This window comes from Hippoglossus hippoglossus, chromosome 13, assembly GCF_009819705.1.
Source record: "Hippoglossus hippoglossus isolate fHipHip1 chromosome 13, fHipHip1.pri, whole genome shotgun sequence".
NCBI lineage: Eukaryota > Metazoa > Chordata > Actinopteri > Pleuronectiformes > Pleuronectidae > Hippoglossus > Hippoglossus hippoglossus.
Window position 1 is genome coordinate 12,450,548 of NC_047163.1, and position 23,932 is coordinate 12,474,479.

The 23,932-nt window shown below is 42.8% G+C and overlaps 1 protein-coding gene across 1 annotated transcript in view; it reads right to left on the reverse strand.

The window, feature by feature from the left end:
* Nucleotides 1-387: 387 nt before the first annotated feature.
* Nucleotides 388-23,932, reverse strand: part of LOC117772633 — a 62,510-nt gene continuing 38,965 nt past the window's right edge. Inside the window, exons 69-105 of the mRNA XM_034603915.1 lie at nt 23,550-23,699; nt 23,340-23,443; nt 22,313-22,515; nt 21,290-21,510; nt 20,254-20,403; nt 19,970-20,134; nt 19,643-19,794; nt 19,276-19,444; nt 18,756-18,864; nt 18,156-18,292; nt 17,581-17,706; nt 16,859-17,032; nt 15,544-15,768; nt 15,285-15,411; nt 14,906-15,105; nt 14,602-14,814; nt 14,370-14,515; nt 13,433-13,560; nt 12,540-12,684; nt 11,579-11,711; nt 11,246-11,431; nt 11,007-11,133; nt 10,693-10,904; nt 10,433-10,595; nt 9,912-10,000; nt 8,667-8,827; nt 8,409-8,523; nt 7,619-7,800; nt 7,388-7,532; nt 6,962-7,294; nt 6,701-6,798; nt 6,502-6,608; nt 6,332-6,411; nt 5,516-5,544; nt 5,290-5,421; nt 3,670-4,882; nt 388-1,919 (exon numbers count right to left, since the gene is read on the reverse strand). Coding sequence (XP_034459806.1) covers nt 4,331-4,882; nt 5,290-5,421; nt 5,516-5,544; nt 6,332-6,411; nt 6,502-6,608; nt 6,701-6,798; nt 6,962-7,294; nt 7,388-7,532; nt 7,619-7,800; nt 8,409-8,523; nt 8,667-8,827; nt 9,912-10,000; nt 10,433-10,595; nt 10,693-10,904; nt 11,007-11,133; nt 11,246-11,431; nt 11,579-11,711; nt 12,540-12,684; nt 13,433-13,560; nt 14,370-14,515; nt 14,602-14,814; nt 14,906-15,105; nt 15,285-15,411; nt 15,544-15,768; nt 16,859-17,032; nt 17,581-17,706; nt 18,156-18,292; nt 18,756-18,864; nt 19,276-19,444; nt 19,643-19,794; nt 19,970-20,134; nt 20,254-20,403; nt 21,290-21,510; nt 22,313-22,515; nt 23,340-23,443; nt 23,550-23,699 — 5,888 coding nt within the window. The 3' untranslated portion in view covers nt 388-1,919; nt 3,670-4,330. The remainder of the gene's footprint in view (nt 1,920-3,669; nt 4,883-5,289; nt 5,422-5,515; nt 5,545-6,331; nt 6,412-6,501; nt 6,609-6,700; nt 6,799-6,961; nt 7,295-7,387; nt 7,533-7,618; nt 7,801-8,408; nt 8,524-8,666; nt 8,828-9,911; nt 10,001-10,432; nt 10,596-10,692; nt 10,905-11,006; nt 11,134-11,245; nt 11,432-11,578; nt 11,712-12,539; nt 12,685-13,432; nt 13,561-14,369; nt 14,516-14,601; nt 14,815-14,905; nt 15,106-15,284; nt 15,412-15,543; nt 15,769-16,858; nt 17,033-17,580; nt 17,707-18,155; nt 18,293-18,755; nt 18,865-19,275; nt 19,445-19,642; nt 19,795-19,969; nt 20,135-20,253; nt 20,404-21,289; nt 21,511-22,312; nt 22,516-23,339; nt 23,444-23,549; nt 23,700-23,932) is intronic.

The following is a 23,932-nucleotide window of genomic DNA, read 5'->3' on the forward strand; positions in this document are numbered from 1 at the left end:
TGCGTTGCAAAACCTTGATTATTAGCTGCTAGTAGAGCTCTGTCATGTTTCCCACATCAGAACTTCAGTTATTTCTAAAAGTCTTTGCTGTGTCCTCTTAGTAAAAACAATACAAAAACAGGAGCAGGGGATATAGTGCTTCAGTCTGGCTGCAGGAATAGAGGCATGCAGTACACACACTGAACCCCGTAATACAGCATTTCCATATATATGCTGACAGAAAAGCTCAAGAAAAAAAATGTTTTTCCCATAAAGGTCCATGAATAAAAGTCCTTATCTCACAAAGTTGAAGAGAGTGAAAAAGAAAATCCTGAGCCTGCCCCCTGATCCAGACCCCCTCCCAAAATGAATTGTATCTTCAATGGATCATGTCCCACCCCTTCACAACATTTCATGGAAATCTATTGATTCTATTATAGATTTTGCGTGATCCGATACAAAAAAGACGAAAACACAAGGTAACAATTCATTCACAGCCTTGATCTGTGGTCTAATGAATGCTGAGCACATACACAGTTTAATCTATAGCTCTGGCTTCCTGCAGCAGTGACGCTGATAAAACACTCTGCAGGACACGAGCAACTAATCTAATGATCTTCCATCCTCTGGAGTTCAGACTTGAAAGACCCTGGCCTTTTCTCCAATATTCTATATTTGGGTACGAACTCTTGCATACTGCATGACGGCCCTCCATCAACTGCCGCCTCCCTTTTCTCTTTTTAGTCTTTGGTCATTTAAGATATATGCAATATTAAACACTAAGGGTAAAGAACTAATAGTTTAATTCAGTTTTTAAAAAGTAACTGATTCGTGGAGTAAATGAAAAACTGAAAATCTCATTCCTGCTCCTAACAGAAGTGGAATTTAATCCGTTTTTTTCCCTCTCATTTTTCTCTAATCTGTCGTGGAAGCTGTTAGATGTGATAAGGACACGATAAAATGGTTTCAAACTCAATCCAGGATTTGCTTTTCCTGTTCCATAGACCAGCAGCACATCCATTATATCAATAGACCTACACTGACAGGTCTACAATGGGCTTTCCTGGGAGGTGGGATATCTGTTGCCTGATCCCCTCTGTATGAGAAGGGCTTTGCTCCTTCACATAACAAATCACGGATTGCGAGATAAAATACTTTAATCAGTTTGATTTGTAGAAAGAAACTATTGTAATGATTTTCACAACAGTATGAACATACAGTCATGATCTCAATCACCATAATTATTTACAGATACTAACCAAGACAAAATACTTTTTCCCTTTTTCTCATCCTGAACGTTTCTGAGACAACTGCCAGGATTACTGTGATATTTGCTGTTGTTATGCCAACTCTGTAAGAACGGAGAAATAACTGGTTAAAGGGAATCTGTGATTCGGCCTCCTCGAGCACATTAATCTCACTGTGACATCACAGCATTTAATCTCACAGCCACTGTATCTGGATTCATAAGAGGATTTCTCACACTGAGAAGAGTCCACGTCAAATAAAGATGAAAAACCATGCATATCTCTTTTGAGCTTTTTTTGTATCTATCTATCTGTAGACATGAAATGAGAATGTCCACAGATACATACTCTGTGTTAAAGCTGTAAAATGCTGATAACTGTCGAAAGAGTGAATCAACAAGTGTTTGCAGTGACGCTGGTTCAGATATATTTAATGTAGAGAGATGAGCAGAGAGACAGCTGAGTGCACTCTCGTTTTGCCGTCAGCATCATCAGACTGGTATTCTGAGGAGCAGGCTAAATATGGCAGGCCTGGTTGAACCACATCCTGGAGATAAAGAAACCATAGCAACAGTAATGCAATGCCATGGTGATGACAGGAGGTCTGCTTAGGCCACAGCCCACAGACTCAGGAAGGAAACGTCGAGCACAGCGCTCTATTCCACAGGTATCCAGCGTGTTTTTACTCCCTTTCTACAAAAAGGAAATAATTTCAACGAATAAAAGGTGAATAAATCATGTTTCAAATCATTTTTAAGGTCTAAAGGCTTTCAACATAGTGTGCACATGTGATGAATGTGGTAGATTTTGAAGATATGAGGCTAAACGTAAAGACAGTAGCAACAAAAACAGGAAGAACAGAAGAGCATGAGAGCAATTTAATGTTGGTCAATTACAGTTTTACATAGGAGTTTAAATCAGGGAACAAGCACATCTACTGACTGAGAGTATAAATAAGTGAATAAGAGAGGGAATGTTTGTTCATGGATGTAAATGTGTGTGTGTGAGTGAGTGAGTGTGTGTGCAGAGGCCCTCGAGGATTCACTGCAAAGAGCAGATTTAAAGGGATTTGGAAGGATTTCAAGATTATATCATGATTACATCAGGCAGCCATGGATGAAGCACGTTGGAAATGGGGATTTAAATCGTGCTTCGCTAGAAAAAAACCCTCTTAAATGCTCCGATTTACACAGAGTATAAGCAGGAGCTCTCATTTCTACATTTAACATCGATGTTAATTATTGGTACATCAGCGGGTCGACTGTTTCTGTGCATCTTGCAATCATCTGTCCTGATGCTGTGTGAAATTACTTCGTATTGTGCAATTCGAATATAAATTGCAATGCATACACAATCTAGAATGGCACTTAGTGTATATGGAGCGCATATCTCCTCCAAGGCCCAACAGTGTCCTTATAAGATACAGATTTTTATTTGGATCTGCACCAAATTGCACACATATCAGTCCCCTAAATATGACAGATTGTTTTCCCCTCGAGATCCATGAATTATTCCCTGGGAAAACAGTGGAAATGACAACAAAAAAAAAACACACCTCACAAAGCATCTCGCAATGTTAAGAAAGGTGAGAAAAAATCCTGTATCCACCCCTTTTTTATCCCACGTCCCATGATTCCACCAAGTTTCATGGAAATCAGTTCGGTATTTATCCTGCTGACAAACAGACGGGGAGGAAAACACAACCTCATTTGCGGAGGTAATAACACCACTGTTATATATCTCATACGAAAACACAAACTCATTGCAGTTCAGTGTTAGCTTGTGTTTGTGTGCATCTGACTGTCATTATTGCTGTTTTGTTGTGGAAAGATGGAAGAGCGACATGTAACAAAACAACATTCTAATCGACCCTGAGATCACACACACACACAGACACACAGAAGCCTGTGCTTACATACACAAACATATACCCTCACAAACATCACAGAAAGACCCTGTTCCTAAAAATAACCCGTGTGTTGATCTAAACAAGTAGAGCGAGGATAATGCTGCACCACTGTAAACAACCGTGCAAACATTTACACACACACACAACTCCGCAGCAGCTCAACATGATGTTATACAATGTCATGTCCCGCACACACGCACACACTAACAGGCCAGATCAGTGGCACATTTTAGCTAATCTAATTGATAAGGTGTACAGGGAGCTACTGAACCACACCTCACACACACACACACACACACACACACACACACACACACACACACACACACACACACACACACACACACACACACACACACACACACACACACACACACACACACACACACACACACACACAGAGCTGCAGGGCGATGCCAGATTCAACCCGGGGGGGACTTGGCACAGACCTCTGAGCCAACACTGATTGCAAGTGAAGACTTGTTCCATTTGACCTTATGATTTGGCTCACAGTCCCCCTGTAGTAATACTCACTTTCTATTATAAGACCCAGAACTCCTGTACGACAGATAAACCATCAGACCAGGAGAAGGAGGCGACCGTGCAGCACTGACGTGTCTGGAGCAGATCCAACACGCTTTCAAGTTTCACAGCTGCTTTGAGTTTGACTTGCATGGCCTGTGGGTCATAGAGGAAAATAGATGAAAGGAGCTAAAGAGCTTAGAAAAGAAACAAAAAGATTACAAACGACAGGTTAGAGGACCTGAGAGAAAGAGGGTTAGAGAATTACTGTCGTTCGATATTAAATATTCATGAAGACACCAAGGGTCGTCGCCTCTACACAAGGGGGAGGTTGTTTAAGCACAGACGCACAAGTGTCACCTTGTGTTCAGTGAGCTGGAGTTTATTATCTTAATTAGAATATGGTAATGAACAGAGCCCGTGTTTGAGGACGGAATTAACTCCTGACTGAGAAACTATTTGGACAAGATGACAGAGTGTGTCACGCCACACCGCTTGTTGCCAGAAATTATTTCTGTCCGGGATCACAGATAATTAAAAAGACTACGGATCGGATCGCCCCCCCCCCCCACCCCACAAACAAGACAGAATATTATAGTGTACACAGATTTCGAGCACAAGGCAGGAGGCGGAGGAATAATGGTCAGATAATACATGATGCAACTAATTCTTCTTAGCATTTGTCCACATTCAGATCCAGTCTCTGATCAGCGGGCGCCCACATGTCATCACTGTGTATGTGTCCAGTTGTATTTTCTATTGTGATCTGACCGTTTAGCTCCTGTTTTCCTGGCACAGTCACAAGCGGCTGATCTTGGCTCTCAAGCATCTGGCAGTCCAGCAACATTTCAGGGTTGTTACTCCTCTGCTGGGTGGAAATATGACTCTCCACTTTATAGTTACCAAGAGCTCGGCCCTGTATGTTTTCCTGGCTGTGACTTCGGCTCGCTGGAACACCGCCCTGCTGCTGGCCATCGGCGGGACTGCAGCCATCTATGCCAGGATACTGCTCCCTCTCTCTCGGCTTAGTGCTGCTGCTGCTGTCTGTTTGTTTACGGCCTCCTGTCCCATCTCTTGACTCGCTGCCACGCTGCTGGCGCTGTCTGATCCGACCTAATGTGAGTTGGAGCTCATTGAGACGCTGCGATACGTGGCGTCTCTTCAGCTCCAGCAGCATTGTTCCACTACGACTCAGGCTTGGCTCGCTGCTTGTTGGTGTAGCCCTCTGCAAGGGGATACATCACAGAGCGTGTATTGTGAACAATGATGTGGCAAAAGATGTAAATTAATTAATTTCCATGATCTCAAAGACCGTGATGTGATGCAAATATGCAAATGCTGGCACACTGCACTCACACATTTTTCTCTTAAATCTGGGAGCAATTGAACATCAGCTTGAAAAGGCAGAAATTTGAAGGATTCATCACAGTTTTAACCAAATGTATCAATGCATCATGTCATTTTTATGAATGAAATGCTAATGAATCGTGAGAACGTCAAAATGAAATATCTCTGCATGTTGAATTTTATAGGGTATTAAAAACAAAGAGAGCATTTCCGAGCCTCTTCAGAAGAATTGCCACACAGATAAATTATTTGGATTATGCAATGTGTAATATTCCAGTTAATTACCGCTGAATGGTTCCCAGCACTCGTCTGGGTCTCCTCTTGCCATCTGCTCATTTGAGCTCTCTTCTGTAGCTGCACGCTGAGCTGCAGGAAGGACTCATTCAAGCGGTCGATTTCTTCTTCTACACAGGATATCTGGAGTAGAAGAAATGTGAAGGGAACATTTGTCATGCCTGGAGGGTAGACACTATTAAATTACTCTTAAATAAACATAATTACGGATGTTTACCTGTATCGGTGTCCCTTTTGGTGGCAACCCTGCAGAAATTAAACTACACTTTTAATTGTTTAGAATCAAAACAAGTGATTTTAGTGTGAAAGTGTTGCTTGAATCTGTTCTGAAGAAAATTACAATAATTGGATGAAACGCACAATAATATGTGATTGCATATCTACCAGAACCCGCCCTCCCCCTCCCCCCTGGCTTCAGAATAGCTCCAATGCTCATTGGCAGGCTGCCACTAAGGTCACAAACTGTGTGTAGCAGGATATTGACCCATTCCTCTGGAACAAAAAGCTGTTTAGGTGACAAAGTGGGTGAAAATCAACTCTTACTCTCCAGCACTTCCTATAATATAAATCCTGCGAGCGGGAAGAATTGGAGAAACAACTTCAATCTGAAACCACATTTGGATTTTCTCATTACTTTGTATGGGAGTGTTATTGTTGTGAAAATAATGGAATTCTGTGGGCTGCACAAAATTGCGTTCCTTTATGGATCAATGGTCTGAAAGCATTAAACTCATCCCCACAAATTGTACGAGACTCCAAGTTGAAGACACATTGATCAAGGGAAAAATCATCGTGCTCCTTACACCAGGTTCGGATTCTTTCTATATTGACAATAAAGACCGGAATCATCATGATTTATAATCAACTATATTTGCCACCATCTGTGTTCTAAGGTGGTAAATTTAGATTGTCACCCGCTTTAATTCTTTGTCCATATGCGTCTGTAACCATCACCATATTATATACTTACTTTGCAGTTTTTGCAGTTATTGATTTTGCATAAAACATGACTAGAAATCTGCACTCGTCCTACCTGGGTCTGTGTCCTCAGTTGAACACCGTCCGAGGTTGAAGATGAGCTGCTCTAACTTGAAATACTTGTATTTCTCAAGTCTAAATCGGAGGAGAGATAGTGAGAAAAAGGTGGTCTGCACGGTTTCGCTTATAGCACACTCTGCTGCAGGGTTCATGTTTCTCACCAACCTGCGAGCTAACAGGTGCTCAGTGAAATGCACCTCAGCGGGAACTCTGACGTTGAGAAATTCTGTAACTAATGCACCGTGCTGACTCTCCGAACCGCTGAATTTTGACTGTGACAAAGAAAAGAAACAAGCTTAAAACGTATCTTCCCCAAACCTGTGCAGTTTCAGACGGATGTGTGAGGTTTCCAGCACTTTCTCACCTCCTCTGTGCTCCATTTGAAAGAGACGTTAAACAGCTGAAGGCTCAGAGCGGAAACGGCCTCATGCAGCGCCTGCATAAAGCTCTGAGGTTTCGATGCTGGAAAAAATAGTGGAAAATGGGATTTTTCTAGCTGATTACATACAGTACTTTGTGCTTTCAAAGATGATTGCCAGGGCTATTATACTGCTCTCTACATGGCTGTTAAAAAAACAAGGACACAAGATTAGGTTTTCCGGAACTACTGTGATGATCCACTTACCTGACGCAATGTGGGCCATGGACTGCAGAAGGACGCTGATAAAATGCCCCACGTGCTGAAGCTTTGCCTCTGACAGATAAAGGATTTGATTGGTCGCATCAAAGTAAAAGTCCCCAGAGCAATGGGCCAGCGTGGCCTCATTAGTGGACAATGAAGAAACTGGGATCGACTTGGCCAGTAGCAAAAGCACGGAGGGGAACTGGGGGCATTTTTCGAGCAACTGCATCACCTGGCAACCGAACAGAAAAACTGCAGCGTGCTGAGCGGATAGGTTGTCCAGAGCAGTTGGGATGAGTTTCCCGTCGTAGTTCTCCTGGACAGACGGCTCTACAGCTGAGAAGGAAATTTCGACATTCAGTATATAATCATTACATTCAGCTTCTCTCTCTTTTCTGATTGAAACTTGTTTTAATCATATGTCTGTACCATGGTGGAGATGCTGAGTAGGCTCAGCTGTGGAGAGGCTGTGTAAAGACTGCTGGATCTCCTGCAGGGTCTTGAACAGAGGAGATATACTGACCAGCTTGGATAAGTCGTGGTCACTTAGACAAGGGACTGTGCTCTGTAGACTCTGTAGAATTTTGTAAGTTACAATAAATCTCCACGTAATTATTCCAATTTACGCAAAAACAAAAATGCAAAAAGCTACTACAGCACCTGTGTGTAACACATGTTGGTGTCACTGGGTTGTGTGTATCCAGCTTGCGGTTCACACTCCCTGGTATCATGAGGACCAGAGTGACAGTAATCCCTGTTCTGCCAAGCTTCTCCTGTCACCCTGCAGACGAGAGCTTCCACAGACCTGAGAACAGTTCCCAGTAATGCCATAGATGGCTCAGCTGGGGCGATAAGAACATTCAGTTCCATATATGAAAAACTAAAACGATTCAAAAAGGATGTTAGTAAAGTTTAAACCACTAATAGTGCAACAACAGGTGATTTAAAAAGCAAAACAGTTGAGTAGATAAGGGGCTTAGAGCCATTAAACACAAGGGAAGTACTTCACCAGTTGGTTTAAAGAACATGAATAATTTATATAGACAAATACTAAATTGATCCCGAGGGAAATTCAGGGGACAATTTAGAGCACCTCCAGTTTAAACAATGTGCTCAATTAGTTCTTCTGGGTTAAACAATATTTAGGCACAACATGTCAACTTACTGTGAAAGGAAAAGTAGGACATATCCGTGTAGCTTTACAGTACCTATACATGCTCGCCTTTAAAGAAACGGCATATGTTTATGTGCATATTACACAAAACACAACAAAGTTTAAATTTCTGATCTGCTGAAAGACTGATCTAGTTACATCAAGACAGAGCCAGGCTTTGACTTTATGCTAAGCTAAGCTAACAGGCTGTGGCTTCATATGTAAAGTATGAATGTGAAAGCTGCATTGATCCTCTTGATCCAACTGTCAAGAAGAACCTGAACATTGCAGTCTTACCTTGTGCTTCTCTCTCCCCCCCACTGCTGTCAGATGGTTTATCCCTCATGGTATTATGGACAAGCAGCTCTTTGAGAAGACTCAGCTTTTTATGGTCCATATTCTCAAAGGAATTCTTAGAATAAAAACACACTATTTTACACAGTTTTCTTGTGACACTTTAAATCATAACTTTAAGATGTTTCACATCAAATCGCAAATTCTTTCTTGAATTGATCATTTAATACGTTTGCATTGAGTCAGTGTGGTGAGACTCACCTTGAGCGTTTCCGCCTGTTGACAAATGTTTCTGTAAAACTCCTGCATGTCTTTGCGGTGTCGAGCCAGCTGGGAGGCGATGTGGAGGTTCTGGTCCTCGAGTTTGTCGTACAGAGTTTTCACATTGAACTCCTCTAGATCACAGCGCCCTGATACACTTCCTAAATAGGGGCAGTGAATATCAATAATATGCAAGTCATCACTTTTTTTTATTGTTTTACCTGAGAAGATGCTCCTATGATGAGTGAATGCACCTTTTAAATCATAGGCTTCCTTAAGTGAGTTTTATAGTAATTCATTCGTGTCTCAAGATAGTCAGGGAGAGAACATGCGTCGGATGATAAGTACTTGAATGAAGATCGCAGAGGCTAACTAGGGAACTACAGATAAGAGCACAAGTCATAAGAGTGGGGAAATTAGCCATTATTTTCGTTATCATCAATCAAGTGGGGGAAAAGGCTCTTAACTGCTAGCTAGTCATGCGTGGTGGTTTCATAATGATCCGACCAGTGGACGTTTAAACACCCTATCAAGCTGCATGAATAATGCAATACGCACTAAGTGAGAACTCCACCTAAAAGTCATTTCAAACATTAGCACACACCAGCGGTGAACGATATTGGAAAGCAGCCAGATGGAAACGTTTTTTTTAGTGAAACTTCTCTTGAATCACTTTCAATAATCGGTTCATTAACAGGAAACTGAAGTGATGCAAAAAGTAAAGACAGATGGTCTCATTTATTGAATTGAACAAAGACATTTATTGCCCATGTGACAGTCCATAAACTGTCTATTCAATATTTTAGCTCTATGAATGGTAATGTTGATGAGTCAGGCTTAAGGGTTGATTTACCACTTTGGTCCAAACTGAAATATCTCTAAAACCTTAAATGAAACATGGTACTCCCCATTTTTCACAGCGCGCCATTATCAGGTCACAACTAAATATTTTCAGATAGTTTTGTGTATGACTCTAAAAATAACTGAACTTTACACTGGTTTTAGTGCTAATTAGTAAACGGTTTTATGCTAGAATATTAAACGATCTTCCAAAAGCCAGATTCAGATTAGAACAGAACATAGTTTATATCATTAAAGACTCACTTTGCACTCAACCACCACATTATTACATTACATTATTATTGCTATAAAAATGTTAAGGGAGTTCGGGTTATGACCTAGTGTAAATCTTTATGATAAATGTAAATATGATACAAATGTAAATGTAATGAATAGTGACTTTACCTCCCTTTGAAACAGCAGGTTCCTCCGCCTCTGCACCTTCTCCCACCCCCCTGCTGTCGAGAGCACCTCCTAAACTGGGGACAGCGATGCTGAAGCACAAAGCACAAGCCACAATGTGGTTTTATACATTTATCTATTATTGATAAAGACAAATCTTTTGCAGATAGTTGACGATAGCCGGCTGGATTTCGAATTGGTGTTCTCAGCAGTGAATAAACTGACTTAATTTGCCTTAGTTGTCCGTACTAAAATATACAAGTTTATTACAACATTAATCTGTCGACAGAGAAGATTACAATCGAAACATCTCAGGATTAAAGGGATATAGTACCAGATTCACAAATTCCCAGTCATCTATGTCATTTTAGAGTTTAAAATAAGAATTAGAGGAGGATGCCATATTAGTTTGAGCTTTAAACCTGTCATGCAGGGGACATTGTACTGTTTCTTCCACCAGTACACACATATCCAGCATCCTGACACATGAAAAACACATTATAACTGCAGTCACAACAACAGACCTGTCTCCATTGCAATCACACTCCACCGGACAGAAGGGCTCTCCGAGACTGCGCCACTTTGGCTTCATCCTCCACTGGGAGACCAGCTTTGCTTTGCTGGGTCGCAGAACGAGCATCGTGGCGGTCACAGCTACAACTACCACCAGCAGCAGGCTCAGGACCCCTGTGCACAGTCGACATCTTGTCACGATAAAGAAGCGAATCCAACAAAGACAAGTTAAACTTTGACCAAATGATGAGAAGACACTGAGGATACACACCTGCTATAACTCCCCAGTCAGGCAGAAGGTTGAGCCGGTGCTGCATGACAATCCCAAATCTGACCAGATGCGCCGGGGTCATGGGCTGGAACACAGACGACCGAGCATCGCACTCCGCCCCCTCCTCACTGACCACCACCACCAAACTCCACTCTGGGACGGCGCTGTCCACAAACACGTACTTCCCCGTTTCTGAGAACACGTGGGCAAACCTGAGAGAAGGGCAAGGAATCAAGACAGGAGATGTTCACAAAGCGTCCTTTCACATAAACAAAACTGGAGGTTCAACCTGTAGTGTTTGAACTCAACTCTACCTTGTGGCGTTGAAGTTCGTCTGCTTCACGAGCATCTGCAAATGTCGGAAGGCTCCAAAGTCCCAGCCGGGGTTACTATTGAACAGGTGGTCTTTCTGATACACTGGGAAGTGACTGAGACGGCGGTCTAAGGGGTGTAAATGAATTCATATAAATATAACATCTATTAAAGCAAAAAATAAATCATCTCGTCAAGATTGTACCAATAATCACATCTGAAGTCAAAGAAAGCAGAATACCAGTGTGATTGATGGCGAGATGGAAAATGAGCATGTCACCGGAGGATATACAAGCAATGGGGTTGGGGATCCGTGGAAGGACAGCCAGGTCACCACCAACAGCAGCAACACCATCGACATCATCATCATCCTCATCATCTGTATTTCTCCTCTTTCTGGGTCTTGTATTTAGGAGTTCTGTTGGTTCTGAGTAGAGATAAATCAGTGTCCAGTTATAAAAAATAAGCATTTTTCCTGTAAAATTATACTTGATTGATGCTGAAGTCAAACATGTAGAGTGGAGACATAAATTCAGACTTACATCAACCAACATGACAAATGAAGTCTATTCACCTGACAGGAACTGATTGATAAGTCCCGTCTGTGTGGGAATCCAACCAAATACTCCCTCAGAGTCAAATTGGACCAGATGAATTTTCCCAAAGTTCTTTGCATGAATATCTGGTCCTAAAACATCCATTACAGTCTGGAAGTGAACAGGAACAAGTTGGATAAGACCTGCTACTAAGTCATTATAGTACAGCAACAGCATACTATATATATATATATCAAAATATTAATTCATAATTACTGACTTTAGAACTGACTATGTACAGCATATCAGTATATGCTACTATAGCACAATGCTGGCTCAAATAAGATGCTTAGTTTCTGTCACAGAATGTGTCCTGATGTGTGTATGTGCATGGTAAAATAATTTCAATTTCAAACATACAATTGTTTAAAATAAAGATAAGGATCGTGTACTAGAGAAAAAGTGAGCTAAACGTATAAAGGGTTATTAAATGATAATCCACGGAGAAACACAAACACAAAATAAACATCTCTTAAAAAGGACAAAAGTAGACACACACAAAACATGTCCATTCATAGATTTCTCAAACTAATGGGGAGTAATGAGGCCATCCTGTTGAACTCAATACTTTTACCTTGAATGGAGAGCTTGGTTTTCTTTATCAGATTCTCTTCGCTATTGTGCAAAGATATCACACAATCTCCAGCTGCACCATTTCTCCAGGTGTCCTGCTGAGGCTCCGTCTGGCCGAGGCCCTGATAAATGCTACGCCCAGCTTTCCACCAACCAATCACTTTCATTTAACCCCACAGTCCGACAAGCCTCTGGGTTGCATCGTACAATACTAATGTTGCATTTGGGGGGGGGGGGGGCTTTCGAGAATCCTTCCTCTTAGTCATACACACACTTTGATCAGTAAGTATAGGTTAAATCAAAATTGCATGCACTCCGGTGTAAATGATAACAGGTTTGTGAAAAGCCCCATTGCCGCTCCCTCACCCGTGTCCAGACCATGCTGCTTCTGTCTCTCAGGCTGAGCAGCAGGCGTCCATCTGCCGAGAGCTGCGCAGAGAGCTGAGGCAGACGGGAGAGGCAGGACGTATTGCAAAGCTCCTCGGCAGACACGTATCGCTCACATTGGCAGCTGGGGTGTCAGGATCGGGAAGATAAGAGAAAATAAAAAAACGCTTGTCAATTAAAGCTGAGCGCACGGTCGGCACGAACAAATAAAGGCCGCCCGGCTACCGAAAAAACAAGCCGGTGAACAAACAAGAGTGGATAAACTCCTGGGGTCTGTCATTTGATATGTAATCCATTTGAGTATAATGTCTATTTCTACCATTATAATCCAACTACAAATAGAGAAATCTCTGAATGAATTGTCAAGAATAAACAGACAGACAATTGACTTCAAGCTCCGTGGATTTAACGCTGAGGACAGAATAAGCAAAGTGTTGACTGGGACGTTTTTTGGATGAGCAGTTGTCAAATATAGACATAAAATAATCGACTGTATATAAAACCTACGCAACCATCCGACCACGATGTGGTTCAGAAACCTGGATGAGGTCTTTTCATGCCCCAGCCTAAGGTATTCACATTTCTCAAAACCAGAATAGGGTCTTGTCCAGGTTTATGAAACCAGTAAGATATGTTTACAGGTGTTAAACATAACCAGAAGACTCCCTAAAACCTGATCACAACCAGGATACTAATGTGAACTATTGTATTTATCACTTAAAGATCAAAATTGATTCCTCCACTACATTTAGCTTCAGTACCTTTAACCTGGTAACTTTTAAAATTGTCATTATCTTCACCGGCTTATGTGAAGGACTGAGGTGAACTGATAAAAATATAAAAGGGGCTTAAGAGATAAATAAGAGATTTACATTCCCATCTCCAAATCCAGAGTTCCTCCATGTGGTCCACAGGTGATATTACAGGAGTGGAGGGAAGGGGACACACACTCCCTGGATGCCGCCAGGCGTGCCTGTCCTGTGGCACACCGTCTGTTCACCTGAAACACACAGACCTTATTCATTACTGAGCAACAAAACAAAGGTGTTTCCCCTTTTCCCTGTGTTGATTTTCAAATATTCTGCAATTAATTACATATTAAACAGGTCATATGAATGCAGGGTTTTTCACATTTAGGTTTTCAATTTATTTGCCGTGGTCGATACACAGGAATGTTGGGGATTGATCCTGTGCTTCTGAAAACTTCAGCATTGGATATTTAAAAGTTTAGCTGCAAAAACATGTCAACAAACTTTCTATTCACCTTGTAGGCAAGTCATTTTCCAGTCTATACAGTTTCACAAGAACAAGAAAAATTCGATCTGGTAAACAATCAATCAACAACTTTGATTATGTTCCCCTGAAAACCTTTTGACTGGAAGAAATTACAAATTTAAACATAAAAAGAAAACTAATCTTTGACAAGAGAACGTTTTTTTAATGTTTGCATGTCCCTCTTGTGCCTTTTATATAATAAAACACATATTTTGAGTGAAATAAGCAGTCGGCAGTATTTCCAACACTGCAGTACACAAATGCCATTCTGAAAAAAAAGGCCGGCCAGGGTTTGTGATGTCACAAACTTAAGAAACCAATCCTGTCAACTTGTGGGTGGGGCTCAGTAGCAGGATGAGACTCCTCAGCTGCAGGTGAGCTGTGAGGGACATATTCATAGATCCCACTCACAAAATGTAGAGTTCCATTTTAAGGCCGTGAGCGGAATCTTTTCATGACAAACATTGGAAGTATGTAAAGAGTTTTAGCTGATGTAATGAGCGACTGAAGTGAGACTTTAGATCTGCTACTGACCTCAGGCTGGCAGTCCAGTTCACTGTCAGAGGTGGAGCTTTGGTAATCCAGCTCGTTGTAGAAGATAAAACCAGTTCTACACAAACATGAACCGTCAGAGTGCTGGAATGCACGGTTCTTACCAATGCAGGTACAGGAGGAAGAACCTGAGGACGCACAAGAGGCCGATTTGATCAAGATGAGAGCATTTTATAAGCTCTGAGCTATCTAGGAACATCTGAGGAGGTCTAACCGGTTGGTGAGGTAGAGGAGCTGCCACAGGGGAAACAGGCGCTCTGGGCGGGCAGGTGGTTAAAGGTTCCAGCTGGACATGAGTAACAGTCACTCATTTTCCCAGCACGAGTGAGGTTACCAAAGGAACCAGGGGGGCAGGGTACGGGTTCAGTGGATCCCACGGGACAGACAGACCCAAAAGGGCAAGGGTGACTTTTGAAATAGTCAGTACCTGTTTAATAAAAATAAAGTCATACTTGAAATAACAATTGTTCCACGTACGACATGGTATGTGGAATGGTTTGTGGTGGCGAGTGAGGTACCTGGCGGGCAAGAGTATCCTGGCGGACACGGAAGGCATTGTGGGCCGGGGGAGTGATGAAGACGATACGTGCCCCCCTCACACACACTACAGCAGCTGCTTTTGGATCCCCTGAGCCCACTGGTGGTGACAGGCATGGAACCACCTTCGCAGGACTTCATGGTGGAGCTGTTGGCCGGGCAGTAGTAGGGGAAGGGACAGCTGTGGAGCATGGCAACAGGGGTTATTTATAAAGCTTGAACCCACACCCTGGTAGAATCAGTCCAAAGCCACAGAGCGTTCATCATTTCAACAATTCAACTTCCCTCATTTCCACGTGGAGCTCACAGTCATTTGTCCACATGCCAGGTTTTACAACATTAGAGCTTTCATGCACTCACAGTTGTTTGGGCGTTGTGTAGGAGTGGGATCCCTCAGGGCAAAAGTAACCTTCAGGACAAACTTGGGGCTCAGCAGTCTGAGGTCCGCAGTATGAGCCGGCTCTGCACGGCCTCTCTGAGGCTGCACCTGGATAATGAGCAAAACCTCATTACTGCAAAACCCCTTTACTGCCTTTAAGGAGACAGACATTCATTAAAATAAAAAAGATTCACAGTCATCACATACAAAGAGGCTTATATGCTAACATTATTAACTCACCTATGGGACATTGATAGGACGCCCTGCAACGGATTCCCTCCACATTGGGCTTCCCTGTTTCCCGGGGGTCTGGACAGAAGGTTCCCCCTGCACAGGGTTCACAGTGTCTGGGCGTAGCAGCTCCAGGAAGGGACCTCTTGGTGCCTGCGGGGCAGTAGATGGGGGGGCCAGACCCACTGCACCAGTAACCAGGCGGACAGGGACTGTTGGAGTAGTCTGTAAGCCCTGGAAATACACATATACAAGAACATGGTCTAGACCCAAAATACATTTCAGATCTATTGAGCTGGTTTGCGTGCACCTGATGGCTGAGATCTGCAGATGGAGCCGTGCTGGTTACTCCCAGGTCGCAGGTAGTGACAAAGGGAGATCGAGGTTTTTCTATTAGAACCACCACACCTAGAAACTCTCTGCCCTTTAAACTCAGACACACTACCTCTCTAACTCCTTTTAAACCTCATCTTTAAACCTCTCTCTTACTGAACACTTGAATGTTTGATTTACTGTTTGTATTTTGTTATAAGTTGTTATTAATATACTATTTGTTTCTTCATTTTTTACTGCTTTTATCCCTTAATCTGGCCAATGTCCTTTGAGTTAACTGCCTTGTCTGGTTTTGGAGTTTTGGGGGTTTTAAGTTTTCTTTGTAACATTGTTAAGAAAGTGCTATATAAATAAAGTGTATTATTATTATCAGCAGTATTAGTATTCATGTAGAATTAAATCTGCTGCATCACTGTGTCCATACACACTGAGCAGGACCTCAAGTAATAAACCTGAACTGTGAATCTTATCAGAATGACAACAGCAGTAAAGTTTCTTCGCTATCATTATTTAAGACGCCTGCATATAAAGAACCAGGGGAGAAGGAGGGAGGTCATCTCCTGGTCATCATCGACCAGATAAAAGTAACAGTGTGGGGATTTTTAAACATCAAGCATTCGTGAGGGAGATAAGAAAGACGTTTTTCCTTTGTAAATCCACCACTCCATCATTAGAGTAGTCTGCAGTATGACAAGTTTTAAATTCACTGCCTTCGATCACACACCTCCTCCACTCTTATCTCAGGCACAGGTATAACACTGGGCACACAGAGTGAAATTAATACAACCTCAAAAGGCAATTTTCTTTGAACTGTCCTTGCAAATGTAAATTCAAACCTTCAGACTTTACAGGTTATTATATAGTTGGCACAGGATATAGCAGAGTGACAAAGCAAAAAAAAATTAAATAGCTTTAATGGAAAATAAATGACACATTAGTATGTATATGTATAAATGTAGTTATTCCGCTGTGTGAGATGTGTGTGTCAGACCTGTGCTGTTACAGTGTGCACCAGGAGGGCACGGCAGGCAGTCCCCCTTGCTGCCTGCTCCAGGGGAAGCCTGATAAGTGTACAGAGGACATGGCCTGGGTCCTCCACTCAAGTGTCCGTCAGGCAGACCATCACAGTAATGACCAGCAGGACACAGATGAAGAGCTGGATCTCCTGCAAACAAACACAACGGTTCCATTTGGAGGTAGAATAAGAGGTGCAGATATTTCTATGGTGAGAGGGTTTAGTGGAACAATTGTTACACTGTGGCTAATTTATTTCACTTTATTGATCTGTTTTTTTGCCTCACCAAGCACATGCCCCTGGCTATATTTCTGACCGGTTAACCCGTCATGAGCCCACGCTTCGTCATAATTTCATTGGCAGTGTGCTCGCGGCTTTTTAATTCTGAGCCTGGTGGTTTTAACTTTAGTCCCAGTCCTAGGAACACTGCATCTACTTACGCTCAGTTTAGATGAGACACACAGTGAATGTAGTGGACTACATGATAGGAAATCAAGCAAACAATACGCTGTGTCCCAAGTATCAGGACTGAACCTTACTGTAGCTCTTCCCTTTCATAACCTCTCACAACAAAATCATCCAAAAAGGGCTGCTTCATAACTTAAACCATGACCTGCATTTTCCTCTCTGAAAACCTAATTACAGTAGCAACAAACACACATCTAACCACTCACAAACAGGCCATTATCAGCTCATACCAGGTTGACACCAGTACTGGGGGGGGCAGGGTAAACAGTCCTGTAGGCTGGAACCTCCAGAGGAGCTTCTGACTGTATTTGCAGGACACAACTGAGACTCGTCTGTGCCCTCGGGACAATAGAAACCTAGAAGAAAGGATGTGTTGAGTCCAAACAATTTATTGGAAATAGCTTAGATATAAACTGATTAACCACCAACATGAGACAGTGAGAACTAATATTTGAAGTTAAAGAATTAGAGAACAGATGTTTTGATAATGTTTTGTACAGTTTGTCCCTCAAACCATCCATTTCTCATGAATGCAATAACAGCTTTAAGGGAATGTCTTCAAATTTGGTGCTCCAGACATTTGGACTCAAAATGAACTGATTAGATTTTGTTGGTCATACATGTTAATATAATTATATGCATAATTTTGCCAAAAAGTAAATGAGAACATTTCATATATTCCTTTTATTTCTCCACTACATAAAGTATATGAGAGGAGTCTGAAAAATTATGAATGTAAACTGCAACTGGATTAGATGGTGAAGGCATAAAACACAAGGTGGTGTTTCTGGTTCATTCATTGTACCTGGTGGACATGGTCCAGCGCACTGCATACCCCACTGACACTGGGTGAAGTTGGACCCCGGTCCCTGAGGGGTAAAATCTGCACTCCCAGAAACACAAAGATACCCCGCAGCACACACGCCCTGGATCCTTCCAGCCCTGATGAAAATATACACCGAGTTAGTTTAGCCAAAATGCAAATATCACTTCACTCCAGACGCACACACAGAAAAACACATATACAGAAGAACCTTTTGAAGACACTGAAACGCACGCTTCATTAGATAAATAGATTTTATGATTACATATATTCCAACATTTCCACCTTCCACATTCATTACGTCCATGCACATGAAGATGTTAATTTGGCTGCTCAGTGATCCGTGGTTCTTGAACGTGCTATACTGCTGCATTCTGCTAATTGTGAGTCTAATCAAAACAGAGATGAGTGTGTGCCTTTGAGCATTCGTCTGAATGTGTATGCATGAGTGTGGGATGTGCATGTGCCTTATTGTGTGTGTGTGTGTGTGCGTCTGTCAGTGTGTACATGTGTGGCATGTGAGTGTGAGACAAGGACACATTGGAGCACTTGTCTGTACCGGGGCTTTAATTCATGCAGTACCTGCAGAACTTCCCTGAAGGGCACGGTAAACACTCTCTCTCCTCCTGAAGTCCTCCCTGGTTTGGATGAGTGTAAGTCCCATTGGGGCAGGGCTGAGGAACCATGGTGCCTGGAAAAAAAGAGAGGCAGTAGATTAGAGACAACCTGCATGAGCATGATTTATTACATGGCAATCTCCAGAACTAGCACAAGGTTATATGTTGCACTTTTATTTTGCATTGAACTAAACCATTTTGTAATTATTTATTAATTCTCTCCAAGAAGGTTCAAACTGTTAAATAGCAATTAAATGAATAGATCATCATTTTGGGGAATAACCTCAATAGTTTGTTTGTTGAGTGTTGGATTAGAAGATTTAAACCCCTCTCAATCAGCATGATGAGTATGAAGCCCGGCACAAAACCACACAAAGGACTACTTGACATTTTGTGCAGATTGAACAAACAAAATGCAGCTTGTTAATTAGTGAGCTGTAGAGATGCTTGTAGGCAGATTTCAAATTATTGTCCTTAAAGTGCACCTGCCGGGCAGAAAGAGTGCGGCGGGCAGGGCCACGGCTCCCCCACTATGGCCTCCTCACAGTAGAATCCAGGTCGGCAGGGGATGCAGCTGTCCGAGCCGGGGTTTGGCTGGTACTCTCCTGTGGGACAAGGTAAGGCCAGGGCAGAGCCTTCCGGACAGTAGTGGCCCTAAAAACATAATAAAAATAACAATGGTGCAGCTGAGGGGTGACATCCAGTGTAGCAGGACATTAATATTCATCAATGTGGTACAAGCTTTTTCTCTGAGAGGTTCTGTTAGGAAATTAAAAAGAACAATGGATAAGGGGACGAACAGGGAGGGCGAATATAGAGCGAGGAACAAAAGAATGTATGAATAACCTTCACCTTGGGACAGAGGAAGGCATATGGAGTGGTTGAGGAGAAGTCAAAAGGACAGTAGAAACCTGCAGCACAGGGACCGCTGGTGTTGGCCAGACCCTCGGTGGAGCAATAGTAACCTGCAGGACAGGCTGAGCAGCTGTCGGAGGACACACCTCCTATAACAGGAGAACAGGAGATACCAGTGATGCAGATCAGACAAGCAGAGGTCCCATCCGGACTGCTTTCAAATGCAAATGCATGATATGAGGAGGATAAGAAATGATTCAATTCTTTACATAATAGTGACAGATGAAAATGCCATTTTGTGATGAACGTGAATAGCAGGTGTACCGGTGGTCTTGCGAACACTGCCAAGAGGACATTGAATCGGGGAGAGACACCCTGCTGGGCAGTAGTGTCCCACAGGACAAGGGCCATTCAGGGGGAAGTCATCAGAGCTCTGAGGTGTAGGTCCCATAGCCCCTCCTTGGCAGAAATAACCCTGCAAACAACGACCTACAAATACAAACACTATCAGTTTACTTCCCTATTAGCAAATCTTTAAAGTAGCCTAAGGCTTTGTGCATTCTTCTAAAAGGCAAAAAAAAATTCACCACACGGTTGTTTCTGATCACCTTGTGGCATTGAGGCTCCATACGAGCTACAGTACGCTCCAGAGGGACAGGGGCTACACACAGAGAGAGAGTGGGCCCCTGTCTGGTTGTTGTTGAACGTCCCTGGAGGGCAGGGCTGAGGCAGGGCCGTCCCTGCAGGGCAAAAATGACCTAAAAAAATAACATATTTATATTATTAATGCAGCTCAAAACATTAAGGGAACACTTAAATCATCACAGTGTATAATATAGATGAACGTTATGCTGCCTGTCACATCAACCAGCGTGACCGGTTTGTCGGTGGGTCAGTGATGGTGTGGGGAGGCATATCCTCAGAGGGTCGCACAGACCTCCATGTCATAGCCAACGGTTCCTTGACTGCTGTTATGTACCGGGAGGAAATCCTCCTACGCTGGTGCAGCGGGATCTGGGTTCCTCCTGGTGCAGGACAATGCCCGGCCTCATGTGGCCAGATGTGTAGGCAGTTCCTGGATGACGAAGGCATTGATGTGATTGACTGACCCTCTCGTTTCCCTGACCTTAATCCGATTGAGCAACTATGGGACATTATGTATCGGTGCATCCGACACCAAGTAGCTCCACAGACTGTCCAGGAGCTCACTGACGCCCTGATCCAGATCTGGGAGGAGATCACCCAGGACACCATCCACCGACTCATCAGCATACCCAGATGTTGTCAGGAGCATACAGGCACACAGAGGCCATACACACAACTGAGTCACATTAGGAGTTACCGTGATGAAATTCACACAAGTTGGATCAGCCTGTGATTTACATTGTTTACTTTTCAGTGTGGGTTTGAATCCAGCCCTCAGTGGGTTGAGGATTTTGGTTTTCATTGACCGTTGTTACATCATTTTGTTCTCAACAAATCATATAATGTACATCAGTAAAGACTTTCAACTTGAATAATTTGTTCATCAAGATCTGATGTGTAATTAAACCGTTCCCTTAATTGTTTTGAGCAATGTATTAATATTATACATTAATATTATGGGATCAAATTCCATTAATGGATTATCATCCCCATGCTCACCAGCCGGGCAGACAGAGGGCTCCTGAGTGGCTGAGGAGGAGCACATTGTCCCCCGGGGGCATGTTGTGCAGCGGGCTGCTCCGGGGGCAGGACTGTAGGTGCCAGGCTCACAGGGAACCGCACTTGCTGAGCCAACAGGACAGCTATGGCCAGCAGGGCAGAGGTAGCCATGGGAACCATCCGAGGGAATGGGACTGGAGCTTCCACCCAGGCACACATACCTGAGGGCATAAATCAGCAAAACAAACTTCATATCAAACATATTGCCACAAGCTGTTATCAGCAACTTTCGACAATCTGCCAGCGAGGAAATTAAAGTTTTCAATTCTAGAAAAAAACATTGCAGTGAAAGTATTTTAATTCAAAACGATAATGAAAACAGTATTTGGCTGCATTTAGAAGACAAAATTGGATACATAAACATTGACAGTCTGACATTTGGATTCTGCAGGGCCTAACCAGTCATTTTAGTCAGTTTAAAGCACAATATTCAATGTTATTGCATCTATCATTACACATATATATTCAGTTCTGCCTATTCAGAAAGAAGCACCACCAGCTGCTGAGTATAGTGTGTTCCCAGAAAAAACTTATGTTTTAATAAACTGGATTTTAATTGTAGTTCCTCCAAGTGAAACCCTTTTTATGACTTTGCTTTTAACCAGAAAAGAAAACAACTCAGACTCTGGGAAACCAACTGCAGTGTTACAGGTGTTTATTGCTGATTATTGAATATTTCCAACAAAATGCTACACTTAGCAAAGTGTTCTGAGAGGATTTTGTCCTGTTGAAGACACCTGCTTCCTGCTGAGACTCATGAAAAATGCATCTGCTGTCCTCAGTTATCTGTCTGATTTCTCACACACAGACTTGTGTTTGATTTTTTAACTCATCACATCGTGCTGACGTACCGAAATCGTCCCTTTAATCCAAGTTTAAATCCCACATAGGAATCCAAACATAGACGAATGTGCACATCCAATCTCAGAGAAACTGAAAAGTTATACGAGCAGATGTGTTTACCCAGCGTGACACGGGAGAGCATCCAAGAACTCTGTTATTGCAGGCTTGTCACAAAACAGTCCAGGGGGGCAGAGCGAGCATTCGCCAACTTCCTTCAGCCCTCGGGAGATGGACAGAGAGCCCGTGGGGCAGGGCAGTGGATGGCCAGTGCCAGAGGGGCAGTAGTGGCCTGAGGGGCAGAGGTGGCTTGTGGTTGAATTCCCCTGAGAAACAAGGACATATATAAAGATATATAGAGAGACAGATGATATTTGTACTTGATAATATCCTTTCCTTAAAATTCAGATCACTGGAACGCATGCATTGCTTGCATTAAGTTACCGGTCTAATAAAGTGAGATCTCTAGAGGCTGAAATGTTTGTTACACACAACGATACAAAAGTGTCTGAATTACAGAGGGAATAAAATGCTAATTCCCATTAGAGTGTGACTGTGCTCAGCAACAGGGCAATGTTCTGCAATATCATGTGTGAAGTTGACATTGTGCCATAGAGGTAAGATTGAGTAAAACATATGGAGTGATCAAACTGGGGAGTTAAATTCATAGTTAACTCCGGACATGTTGTCATCTCTGTCCATTTGTTTGTTTGTAAGCAACATTACACCAACAACTAAACAGATTATTACCACCAAACCTAGAGGAGGGAAGTCGTATGGATCTGGGAAGAACCCATTTCATTTTGATGCGGATCTGGAAGGAAATCGTTTTGGCTTTCTGTGATATTGCAAGACAGGGCAACATTCAACATTTTTACCATTTTCTCAGGTTATAAATCATGGATCTTGATGAAAAAAAAATCTGACATGTTTAGGGGACTGATAAATATGACTGTGTGAAATCTGGGGCAGCTTTTTTGAATTTAATGGGATTGTTTGGCCTTGGCCTAGGAGTGCCATTCTTGTTTTTAATGTGGACATTCTCACATGAAGGAGAAGTTAGATTAAAGGTTGAAGGGCTAATGTAAGGACAAGGAGCAGCTGACCAACATCAACAGGTTAAACAAACAAGAGAGAAGAAGAACAACACCTGATACTCAGTTGAGTTGGGGCTGCTTGATCCAGCAGGACAGTAGTATCCTGCTTCACACGGTCCTGTGGGCTGGGACACACCAGACTGAGAGCAGAACATTCCTGCAGGAAACAGGAATAAAACTGTATATCATCATTAATATTTGAAACACACTGACCTGATCATGAGTTTAGGTTAGGCTGCACTAACTCTAATGCTTTTCCATACCGGCAGGGCAGGGCAGGCAGGCACCGGGACTGGAGGCCCCGAGCTGGTTCTGCACGGTGCCAGGAGGACAAGGAAACTCCAGGCCGAGAGTCAGCCCGGCAGGACAGTAGTGTCCAGGGGGACAGAGAGCAGGCCGTACGGTGCCTTCAACTGACACACAGCAAGAAGAGTTAATAAACCAAGGTGAGATCTAAATAGTCAAATAAAATGAAAAGCTTTTTCACAACTTTTCCGTGTCACGTCTCTGACTTTGAAAAGATACAGCGGCATAATTAAAGAAACTGACTTCGCTGACACTGTGAAATCAGTTTTCAGTTAGATAAGCAAAGATAAAGAGAGGTGTGTAGACTCCTCTAGCTGTCCCTGTTTTACCTCAGGATGTA